At 42.0% G+C, this 12,884-nt stretch overlaps 1 protein-coding gene across 1 annotated transcript in view; it reads right to left on the minus strand.

The window, feature by feature from the left end:
• Positions 1-468: 468 nt before the first annotated feature.
• The window catches only part of LOC137887746 (myocyte-specific enhancer factor 2A-like), a 37,817-nt gene continuing 25,401 nt past the window's right edge, over positions 469-12,884 (minus strand). The window contains exons 5-11 of the mRNA XM_068730930.1: positions 9,606-9,740; positions 9,006-9,234; positions 8,472-8,525; positions 6,594-6,757; positions 2,715-2,835; positions 2,433-2,535; positions 469-1,617 (exon numbers count right to left, since the gene is read on the minus strand). Coding sequence (XP_068587031.1) covers positions 1,275-1,617; positions 2,433-2,535; positions 2,715-2,835; positions 6,594-6,757; positions 8,472-8,525; positions 9,006-9,234; positions 9,606-9,740 — 1,149 coding nt within the window. The 3' untranslated portion in view covers positions 469-1,274. The remainder of the gene's footprint in view (positions 1,618-2,432; positions 2,536-2,714; positions 2,836-6,593; positions 6,758-8,471; positions 8,526-9,005; positions 9,235-9,605; positions 9,741-12,884) is intronic.

Consider the following 12,884-nt stretch of genomic DNA (forward strand, 5'->3'; position numbering starts at 1 on the left):
TTTTGTTTGCATCTTTTAACTTTAAATCCTTCATCGTACCTTTAAATACACACTAGAGGAAGAACGCTCATGTAGATGACATAAGTGCAACTTTTCTACATGCGTGTTTCACTTTTGTTAATGTGACATGAGATTCCTTCTGCAATTGAGATTTCATCATGTCCCGTATGAGCTCATGTGTCCTCACCTAGCTTTATCAGTCGGGCCGGATTCAGCGGACACAATCGGAAAGTTGTATCAGTTCCCATTTGCATCTTTCTCTTTGATAATATACGTCCCTTCTGTGAAACAATTTCTGAAGAGCTATAGATTTTGTTTTGCCCATTCAAAAGTATTTTCTAGAGTGCAATCTACTTTAGTTGGTTTCGCAAAACAGGTGAAACATCAAGAGACACTTGACGAGGAAAGAAAGGACAATCAATACTTTGTAAATGTTTGAATCATCCACAAAAATATACTTCTGTAAAATCTGTTGGAGGTGTCATATTTCACCCAGGCAGATACAATAGGCAGACCAACAATATATAGTTACACCAAAAGTGATATATATTAAAGATAGTATATACAAAACAATAACGACATATTTGGGTAGCACGTACCGAACAAGTGTCCATGGCTTTCAGTTTGAACTCTGAATGAAATATTGTCTTATTCTGTGCACAATATAAAAACACACAAACAACATAAAAACAGCATACTGCTTTGGCTGATATAAATACGTGTTTTTATAAAGAGGAGACGCAGGGAGGATGGGGAGGGAGTATTGCTTTCATGTTCGACTCGTTCAATGTTTCAAACCCTGAGAAGATCAGAAATGGATTGGGTGACACCCAGTGGGAGACATCCAGAAGCACTTCACTGCTTTACCATCACAATCCTGAAGCCATGGGACTGACAACAACAACAACAACCTCACCTTCGTTGATTCTTCTGTGTGCAGTACGGCATCCCACTGGATGATCATAATAAAATGACAGATTGTACCGCAATTGGACCCACAATAAAAGTCTGTGACGCTTGAATGATTAATATTCGAAAAAGGACGGCATGTCGTGTTTTAAGTACGACTTTGTGAAAGATGATGAGGTGATTCCGACAGGTCCAGCATTTTCACACTAATTTCGCTCAAACCTTCTGAAAAATCTCACCACCGAATTAAAAAAAAAAAGATAACTTAATAGAAATAACAGAACACATCAATCCACATATCATTTTGCATAACAGTGTCCCTCCTGTGTTTGGCCCGGCGTTGTGTCGCCGTGTGACTGCAGGCTCTATGTCACCCAGTTGTCCATCCGCATTCGTTTGACCGTCGGACTCTCCCTGCCCTCTGAGCGACTCACAGGGAGCACGTGGAAGTCCAGCCGCTGCTGCTGCTGCTGCTGCTGCTGCTGCTCCTCCCGGTCGCTGCCACCCTCGTGGGAGCTGCAGGAGGAGCTGATGCTGTCTGCGGGAGACCTCCCCATCTCTGCTCTGGTGGACGAATGGGGATGAGGAGGGGCACGAGCCTGGGTCAGGTACCCCGATTGGCTGAGGTGCTCGCGGGGTGGGGAGATGGGCTCGGCTTTGATGTTGACGTTGTGGTTGCTGCTGATGGAGAGATCGGGGCCTCCAGAGCTTTACAGGAGGAGGGACAGAGGGAGAGGATGTGTTAAGGCTGTGACCGTGGAATAATAGCGCCACCTAATGGTCAAACTAACAGGTCTGCCGACAAAAAAAGAGAACTTTTCTTATCTGGTTGGCTAATGTTGACACTTGTCCTGTGGTGGAGTATTTACTCAGGTACTGTGCTTGCTACGGTACTGTAAGTACAACATTTGAGGTACTTGTACTTAGCATTTTCATTTTATGTTTCAGATTCACAACAATCAAAAGGCAAATATTTTACTTTTTACTCCACTTTGTTTATTAGATAAGAGGAGTTTTGATTTCACATATATAACATATGATGAGCTAAAAAAAATATAATGTATTTAAATAGAATAAACAACTCAACTTGCAGTGCATCAATAGGCTAAAATGTGTTCCACCTTGCCCAAATACTTGCACATTAATGCGTTAGCAAAAATCAAATAATGCAACTTTACTAAAACACTCCTATGGGTTTTACATTTTTCTTTAATTTGTAATAGCAATTTTTTTACAGTGTCATATTCAAATCAAGGATCTGAACACGTACTCCACCACTGAACTTGTCAGGGTGAAGTTGCCAGTCACTTGTCCTGCATTAACAAAATGTCAAACGTATTACTTATCAGTTAGCCTCTTTCTTCGTCACATCACACCTCTGTCGTCTCATGTACTTTATCCGTTTTGTACACTGTATATGTCAGGCGATTTTAACGTAGTGCAAATAGACTGTGTTCAACTGTGCATCTGTAAACATGTTATCTGTCATTAAGAGAGAAAGGCTAACTGGGTCAAGTACTTACCCTAGTGAGCCCAGCTGTTGTTGCTGCCAGACCGTCATGGAGCCCATAGAGGGGCCTGCAGGGCAGCTGAAGCCAGACAGCTCCGCACTGTTCAGGGAGTAATCTGAGAGATGACATGAGAGCATGAGAGCATGAGAGCACACAAAGTGGTCAGGAACAGCTGATCAAACCTTTCCATTCAATAATGAATAAAGGAAAACAGCAACACTGCAATGTCTTGGGGACCTCAGGGGCTACACTAATGACAGCAACACAGCACAAATTATAATAATCATCAGGTACCGTTGTTGTAGGCAGAGCTGATGCCGCAGTAGACCAGACTCTGGTGAGGCAGACTGGGGGTGCGGATGGAGACCACCGGGGTGGACAGAGACTGACTGGACTGACTCTGCCTCTGGTTACTCTGGAAATACATAAAAACACATACAGTAAGTATATTCATTCAAGTCCAAACATCTGTCCTCTCTCTCCGTCCGTTGCTTTTCTGTGCTTAGATTGCCGCTTTATTGTACAGTGGATGGCATGCAGCTGAACATGGCCTGTGATGCGCTATTTCCACCACATGATGGCAGTATGAATTGATTTTCCAAGGGAGTCTCTCTAAAGCAAGGGAGAGCTGCTTCACCTTCAAAGAAAACCTAAATCAAACCTCAAACGCTGCAGGCATGATGCAAAATAGACCTTCTGTTGCTTCCACTTTGTATTAACTGGCAACATCAACTTATTCTGTACTTATTCATTTAATTCATTTCCCAGAATGCCCCCAACTTGTGTTCAGTGTCCTGCTCATGAAAACGCGACACAGGACACGGGGCAGTTGATGGATGCTGAATGTTTTTGCATTTCTAAAAGTCAATCAGACATTCACCAACCTGCCACGTTTGTAAAACCCTTCTTTAAATACAATCGTCTCCTCTAAATCACGTATTGCAATGTTGAGCAATTTTGCACGATTAAGTGTTTTGCATTGCAACTGGTCTCATTAGGGAATTGTGATCCGGCCTACTGCTGCAACCTCAGTGCTAATTTACTTGATTGAGTGTTTTAACAATGAATACCCCCCCCCCCCCCCACACACACACACACACACACACACACACACACACACACACACACACACACAATTCCAGCAGGCAAATCATTCTAAATCAGTCACAGACTCAAATTAAGCTAGAACCCAATTTGGTTTGGCACACTTCACGCTGGTGAAGCTGCTCTTTAACTTGACACATTCTAACGGTCATTAGAAGTTTTGTGTTGTTGCTCTCTGGGCTGTTGCCGTTCCAGCCTGATAATGTCAGCAATGACATCACCCTGGATGAGGTCATTCACTGCTGTACGGACGCCTACACGCACAAACGGTGGGTTGACCAACAGATGCATGCCTAAAACTAACAAGCTTGAAAAAAAATGCGAACCCAATCGGACTGCCTGGAACATTACGCATGTCTCCTTCCCTTCTCCCTGTGTTATCGGTGGTATCCCTGTCACTATGAGTGACAAATGCCGTAGCATAGAATCCCAGTTCGAGCTAACGCTGTAATGATGATGGTTAACACATGAGGCACGAGAAGAAATCAGACCCGCTCAGTTATTTATGGATGTTGCTTTAAAGAAACACAATGAACAAATTAAAAAGAAACCGCAATTGAAAAGAGTTGCCTGTTTGTGCAAAACACAAACAGGCACACAGAGCATTCTGTTCACACGTACATGAACACACATCATAGAGGAGGAAGTGACAGGCAGCTTCAAAATGATCAAACAGACGAGGCGCTATCTGACCACAACTCGACATCTTTCACAGCAGTGAATGAAAAGCAGGAACAAACGCGCGTCACCGTCTGAGCAGCTACCGCCCTCTGCTGTTGGTTTCAGCCTTGTGGAAATATTAGCATGCTGTTGTTTATGCTTTTGTTGCATGTTTCAACTGCATGCCACGTGTCAACCCTTAAAAGCTGGTATTTCACACCCTTACACAAATGATGAGAAATACCATGCTAGCTGCTAAATGCTCCTGCAAACAGAATGGCTATTCACTATTTGTCATCCAGTGATCAACAGTAATCATCTCAGAAAGAGAGAGGATGAGGAATTATGATGATTAACAAATATGTAGGAACATTGACTTATTTCTGTATTTATATCTTCTTCACTTTATCAATACTAATAACTATCCCTAAATGAATCTTAGTGAAAAGGTTGCTAAGATAACATATGAAGTGCCTTTAAATTGTAGTCTGTAAATTCTCAAAAAGTGAAAAAAAATCATGTGACAAAACACTGTGATATTATGTTGACATCTTTTTTATATCAACAGCAGATAACAGGAGGAATAAGAAATGCAAAAATGTAAACAGCCAGCAGAGTAATGGAGCCATTCGGTCACCATAGTAAAGAGAATAAAAAGTCAATTCTGTTTTTCCCCTGTTTGCTAATCGTTACATCATGTTTGAGCATAGTGTGGGAGGGAAGGGCAACAGTAAGGGAGTTACAGGCAAATCAATAACTTCAATAGTCCAGCTCAGCTGCTGAATGCACAATGTGAAGGAAGGAAGGAAGACTCTAGAATCTCTGAAGACTCCTTCTACACTCTCCAGAGCAGGGAGTCACTTCTCCAGACTGTGAACTCGTTAGATGTCATGCATCTAATCAGAGGAACCTCTTGCGCTGTTCCACTTTTTTAGGGGTTTATTAGTGCCACAATTTGAAAGAAGAATAGAGTGTACCAGCATGTTGTTTTTGCATTTGAGTTCTTGGTGGTTCTGTTTCTTTACCTGACGTGAGCCTCTACAGAGAGTCTGCACTCCCTCTGAAGGGATGAGTTGGCAGCCTACTTGAAATATCATCGTCTTTTTGGGTGTCCACCCTGTTGCCTTCCAAAACAAATTTGACTGTAAATGACAGGATTTATGTATCTTTCGCCAAAACGCATCATTTTACTTTAAAAAGGCTTTTTTAGGAGAGATACAAATTCAATCTGGCAAAAAGACCGTGGGGAGTGGTCCGTCTCTGTGAACAATCAGTGGCGACACATTGTGTGTAAAGGGGGGAAAAAACACACACACACACACACACAATGAACAAACTGATTCTTGTGGTCTTTCTGCAAAATGCTGGCACAGACTACAGAGATCACGGTACCTCCATAATATAAAAGATGTTACACAAGACGCACCAGAGAATTTCTCAGTTAGTGGTGGTAAAGTAAGATAAGATAAGATAAGATAATCCTTTATTAGTCCCGCAGTGGGGAAATTCACAGGATCACAGCAGTAGAGTGGACAGTGCACACAAGATACAGAGTAAAATATAAAAGAGCAACAAGTAATATGAATAAGTAAATAAGTAATAAGAATATAAACTAAGTAAAAAGTACAAGGAGTACACAATCCACAGTAACTAAGTATAACAAAAGAACTAAAATATTATATATATCAAGTGATGTAAACAATGCAGCCGACATGAGGTTGTTTTATTAGGTATGAACAACAGGCAGCAACATGCAGGACTGAAAAGCGGAGCCAATGCTGAAGTGCCTTGAACTTGCATAATGTCTAATGGTCATCAGCGGGCGACTCCTCTGGCTGCAAAAACAAGTGTTATGGTCTAGAAGTCTGTGACATGCAAGTCTTGGCCAATAGTGATGTGTGGAACAGAGGGATCCCGTCTTCTTTAAGAGAACAATGGTTTTATTTGCACACTCAACAACCATCCGGTCCAGATGGTGTTGAACTCAAAAAATAAGAAAAGTTGTTGACCAAATCTGTGGGAATCTGCATCATCTATTTACCCCGTTCTTGTTTGCATTCAACATCCTTCCGGCTTCAAAAACATTGTGTACCATTCTGGTTCCTGACAAACCCAAAACTCAGGCACTGAAAGGCTCAAACCCGGTGTTCTTACAGAGTTGTCCATATGCAGCTGAGAAGGACAACATTTTTATAAGGTGGTAGCTTAGTACACGTCAACTTGCTTCTGTGATCTGCTGCCCCCTAGTGGCCACACATCAAATGATGCAGCTTTAAGTATTACTGTATTAACAACCAGCCTCAAAAAAAAGAGTGTTTCTTCAAATAAAGTACCAACAAATGCATTAAGTATCACTGCCTGCCATTAAGACGTGTGTTGAGGTCCTAAATACAACAACCACACACTTACCAGTGTTTGCATCAGTCCTTTGGACTGAGGGATGACCACTCGGAGGTCTGTCTTGTGGCTGGTAGGGACCAGGTTGTTCCCAAGAGGTGGAAGAGGAGAAGAAGATCTGGGTGGTATGTTCTTCCCCAAGCTGCCTCCACCAGGCGAGCCCACAAAACCGTTCACTGAACAAACAAACAAAGAATTACAAGGACATTTGAGAAGTGATGGTAAGGAAATCCTCCCTTCCCATAAGAATTCAATGACTGACTGATTGATGGAAGATATAAGCTTTTTTTTTTAATTTATTTTTTAAGTGTAATAGCCCAATGCACCTACATTTAGAAATATTTGAAGATGTGTAATGTGTGTTAAAAACAAGAGGGAGCTTACAGTCCCATGTGTTGGATCCATTATATCAACCTGCCCACTACCAGGCTCTGAGTGGAGGATGAAGAAAGTACGGCTATATATTATACAGGAGATAATAATGAATAATTGATTTCTTTCTGGCTCTTGACATTACATAATGGCAATGTTTTTATGAGACATGCTGTACTGGGAGGGAGAGCACGATGACAGGCAGGGTAGTTTGTATGAAGGACGGTTTGTGGTTGAATTTCCGACAGAAAAGACAAATACAGCTGAGATAAAGCAGCGACGAATGACACTGAGGAGCCTCCAGACTGGTCAAATAACACAGAGGCCTCCACTAGGATCTAAGCTGAAACCATTGTCACAGAATGACCTTTGGTGTATTTTCTTGCTCAAGTGTTTGGTGGATGATGATACATTTAACTGTTATCTGAGCTGCAGATTGCAAATAATGAGCAAAGTGTGACATCTTGGGAGGAAACACATACACTGGGTGGGGTTGAATGAATGCGCATTGTTCTTTGTTGATGGAAGTTTACAAGATGTACAAGGGTCTGCTTAGTGGAACAATATAGTGAGTTGGTGATGGCTAAAAGAAAGTGTCCTCAGCCTGGACCCTGAGGAGCTGATGGACGACTGTACAAGTGGGCTGCACTTTTTGGGGAAACAAGAACACTGCAGTGATCGTTTAATATCATTCCACTTATAATTACATTTCCTCAAAGGTCAGTTTAATCACTCCAACTGCATTCTAGTTTCTCTATAAATAAAATTCCATTATTGTAAATGCTCTGATATTTTTTGGGGGGGGTTTGACTTACAGACTTATAAATGTTTTGTCATGGTTTTCTTCTGCTAGATGATCGCAGATGAACTGAGCGCCTTTAAAGTTTACAGCACTAATACAATAAAAGAGTACATTATAAATAAAATAATATAATAACATGAATATGGAACATTTCCATAATTGTCAGGCATGCTACTAGGTTGTTCATGGTTATTTTCCCAACAGTAACTGGCATGATCTATTGCACACTGAACACAACTGTATACTGGCAGCCACAAGGAGATAGAGAAAGAGAGAGAGGGAGGGAAAGAGAGAGAGGTCATAGCAGGTAAACCCCCATCAGGGGAGATGCTGAGTGCAGAGCGTGTGAGGAGGCAAGGAGAGATCCTAGATGACAGCGTTCTGAGGCAAACAATGGTGAGGTTAAAGGTCTGATGGACCATGTCAGTTGCTGTGCCCCCACAATCATCATGACAGGTGGTAGAAGATCTCTCATCGTTCAGATCTGCATCTAACCTGCACTGGTAATTAAGGATTTCCCAGACATAAATTACAAAGCCATGCATGAAAATGTCACACATTCATGCATAAAATATATATATTTTTAAAAAATCTCTGAATGACTGTAATGTTTAGCACCTTCTTGGTTTACAATATCTAAGTACTTCTGGTGATGGTGTGGCTCAAAGGTAAAGTTGTGTCAGAGTGGGTTTGTATGACTCCTGAGAAATACATACCAACTGGTCCTGACCCGTTTTGCAGAGCCATATCAGAACTGCTCTGCAGGCCACCTGAGGATAAACACACCGACACCAACGCACTGATTGTTATTTGTCTTCTTTGTGTGCTCTGTAACCACCGACACGTCTCTGGTTCTGCTGGACGTCAGAGTTTGTTTGCTGGTCTTTGGTTTTTCCCAATAATCACATCCGTCTCTTATAGCTTTGCACAAAAAACTAAATTTGACCAACTATAAAGTCACTCATTAGAGAGAAAAATATTCACATATAAGCCCCTTTAGGACAACGTTTGATTAGGAGGTTGACGATTTTAAAATTGCATTTGCTAGTCATTATTCCTGCGGGAACTGCTACAGTCCATATTGCCTGGGGTCATTTTTGGTCACAGTCGTTGCTCCTCCCATCATCTTAAATCCCATCCAGACAAAAAGTGAACCTCTAAATTTACATACGCAAATTGTTGTGTTTCCAATGATTCAGTGTGATCAGTTACCTGCCCTCCCCCGGAACATTAGGCACACACAAACACACCTGTGTTCCCGTTGCTGGGCGGTCTTTGTGGAGGGTTCATGTTCCTGTGGAGGTGTGTGTGAGGCGAGGAGAGGATCCCACTGTCGGCCAGAGCTGCTGTGGCTGCAGCTAAAGCTTGGGAGGTCGCTCCTCCTCCTCCTCCTCCTCCTCCTCTTCCTCCTCCTCCTCCTGCACCGGGGCTGTATGACATGCTGCCGTGCATGAAGTTCTGCTGTGGAGGGCCCGTGGACTGGAGAAGGGAGTGACAGATAGAGACATGTCACCACGAGCTTCATGAATAAACGAGACAGAATCAGCTTTTGTCTTTTTAATTTGCCTCCTGGTGTTCTATGCGTTTGTTTGACCAGGTACCTCACCAAAAGGTCAAGCATGCAATCAACTACTAAACATGAATGTAACATTTTGCACTAGAGAGACTAAAAGAAAGGGAGGAAGAATCCCAGTCAAAACCAAGAGGCTTTTCGATCCAGTGGGGAAGAAGCCAACGGGTTACAGTCTCTTAACAGACGTCCGGTATTAATAAGCAAGGCTCTGAGGTGCGTCAACAGAGGTGCTTAGTGGCATACTGTGTGTACACAATAAACTACAGTGCAAACTCACAATTTTATGAGTCTTCATCATGTTGTCAAACTCTTCGTTGATCTTCTTGTATTTCTCCTCGGTGTGCGGGGTGAGGACGTAGGAGGCGTCAGCATCGGGGCTGTCACAGCCTCTGTGCTCCTTCTTGTTCAGGGCCTGCGGGTGAAATAAACACAGGGGAGAGACATAGTGATTAAAAGCACTGGTAAACAAGTCGAGATTTCACCAGCATCAATAGCTCTTTGGCGCCAGCTTACAGTGGCCTGTAGTTGACATTCATTATAAATACACATTTCCCCCAGAGAGAGCGGTGAGCTCACTACTGAGAGCAGAGAGCGCTTCATACATCACCATAAACCAGTTAGTTAAAAATGATTTACATATCGGTTTGAAATCTTTATAAATTCCTCATGATGGAAAAGTCCTTCATGAGGAATTAGAATGTGCAGAAAACCTACAGCGTTGAAACACAAAGGTTCAGTGTTTCTCCTTCATGCTTTCCTATTGCTTTCCCTCATTGCATTGGAAATGAAAATGTACTTTCTGTAGTTAGTTATGTGGTCAGAGGGGGCATTTCTGCAAACAAAATCTTTTCTCTCAGTTGTATTGTCATAGCTCTCTGCTACTATTTATATCAAAATCAACGTAGCAAATCCATCTACATTCTAATCCAGGGTTTTATAGGATAAACTAATAATAATCAAGTGTTCAAGCATTCAAGTATACAAGGATATCTTCCTTATCTACCATACCTTCCTTCTTTACTGTGATTCTCACTACAGTAAAGGATGGGGAAAACACGTTTTCTCCCTGTGGTAAAATGTCTCTCATGCGTGATCACCTCGCAACAACATTCTAAAATAATCCATGGCGTTTGGTTCATTACACATTATTCATATTTTTATAAAAGTGGCCTACACTCAACGAACAATTGGTGTCTACTTTGAAAAAAAGCATTCATGTTTTACGTGTACGGTAGCCGAGCAGCTGCATCCGTGCTTTAGCCAAATATCCTCCGCCCATACGGAGCGTACCTTCTTCTTCTCCTCCTCCTCTCGAGTGTTGCACACAATAACAGTAGTTGTCCTCTAGAGAAATGCTGCTCCGCATCACAGACTTACTCTTAATCTATATTCACAGCAGCCTATAAAACACGATGGACTAGAGTAAGCAGATATTATTTTTTTATAGTGAACCTGAAACAACTTTGGGTTTGTTTGGGTGTTTGTAGTTGTGTCGGGTGGATAGACAGGGAAATAAAAGGGAAAGGGTTGTGGTGTTAATCTATCCCTGAGCACCACAGAGATAAAGCCGTCAAATGAGATTCATTAGCGCAAACAAATCTGTAGAGGATCGAATTACTGTCAGCAGTATAGCTGGGACAAAAGATCCTGCAGTCCTGGTAAAGACCAGCATTAGCGCCACGCCTCGTTGTATGCCTCTGCCAACACAGTCCAGGTGCAGTTTACATCACTTCATCATTTTATCCTATCAAACATTTGTGTGAAATTGTCATAATTAGCATATACACTTTTAAATTAAGCCCAAAAACAGTCATCAAGTATGGCAATATGAAGGGTATAGAAACATTCCCATTTAAAATAGCTTTTTTTGGGGCGAACCGAGGCGGTTGCTATGGCAATGCAGAGGAGCCAGGTGGAAGTGTGAGGAATTTAAGTTTAGAAGTACAATAGTTTGATTTAAAGCACACCTAAAGAAATAAATATTCACTTATGAAATGTATAATAGGTTTACAGTATATTCACTTGTAAAGGATAGTATAAGTGAAACATATATTACTTACAGAAGTGTTAAACCACACAATCTTAATCAATTGAATGTATTAGACTAGAAGTATAGTAGTTGACTGTTTAGAGTAGAGAGAGGGCAAGGAGAGGAAGGGCGAGAGTTTCAGAGTTTTTCATGACCATATATGGAGATGTGATGGGTCGGAGGTGAATCGGCGCCGCGGGAGACAGGACGGTGGTCAAGCGGGGGGGTCGGATGGACGGAGCTTTTACGAGGAGGTGGACCAACGGACATTACCAGGATCATCATATGGACCAATGGAGAGCATTGTCTGAGGCCAGGAGGAGACAATTGAATTTTAGCCAGCCACTGAAGTTGTTACTAGATTTTGAATGTAAACCGTTGACTTTTGGGTATAAAAACATTGTTCGGAGAGACGCTGTTCAGTTCTTGGCGATCTTCTTTACTGTAAACTGGCGTTTGTTGGCCGGTTGGGGGGGGGAGAGTGTTTGAACTCGGTTTCGCGATTCCTTACTGTCGACAGTGTAATTCAGTTTGTAATTGTCTTTTTAGCATTTGTGAATTATAAATACTTTTTCATTGTAAGCCGGATCCAGCTGATTTTTCTTAGCGTGACTTCGTTGCTCAAACAACAGAGAAAGAGTGAGAGGTCCGCGGCCTCCTGCGAGCAGAGGTCTCACTCCATTACAGAAGGTACACCAGCAGATAATACATTTCTATTTTCATCACAGGCTAGCGTTACATTGGTTTTATTATTTGGCTCTTTATTGACATCATTTGTACGCTGGGGTTGGGTATGAAGGTGTGATGACATGGTTAAGGCATAGGTAGAGAGCTGATAATTCTATGTGGGTTCGTTAACGAGCAACATCTTTCACGTTACACACACCGTTGTCATGTGACCCATTGTTGATATAAAAGTATTACAGCAGTTAAGTCCAAAGAAAGGAACGCACATTCAAAAAGCTATAAAAAAAAAAAAAAGTGTGTAATGTTTCACATTACAAGAATTATACGTTATTCCCACTGTAAATAAAAATGAAGCCAATCAAGGACATGGCAGTGTTCAGCTGGTTCAGAAGGATTAGGTTTAGAGAATTGGTGTAGAACATGGACGGAGGAATTGATGGATGTTAATTTAAAGCACCTGGACTTCAGTACAGGAGTCATTGTAAAAGAAAAAAAATCAAATCATACTGCCCGAGATGACATCACTTCTCTGGTATCCAGCATCTCGTCTCTGCTCCTCATTACATTACACGTCACAGCGTGAAGAGGACGGGCCGACACGCCAGCCAGCTGACTGCCTGTCCACCACATGTCCTCTACATTCCCAGACACTGGTAGTTATTAGGAGCTTTAAAACACACACTTGCGAGTCTATTTTCACCGCAGGCGTGAAACTACATTTAAACAACTGGCGATCACTTAGAGAAGTCACACGCACAATTCAACGGCTGGATATTTCCACCCCCCCCCCATAAACATTAAACCGGCCAGTTTAAATTTGGACACACACGGTGTTTGTTT

This window comes from Cebidichthys violaceus, unplaced genomic scaffold, assembly GCF_023349555.1.
Source record: "Cebidichthys violaceus isolate CVI_PGR_0920_01 unplaced genomic scaffold, fCebVio1.0.p SCAF_5, whole genome shotgun sequence".
Lineage (NCBI taxonomy): Eukaryota > Metazoa > Chordata > Actinopteri > Perciformes > Stichaeidae > Cebidichthys > Cebidichthys violaceus.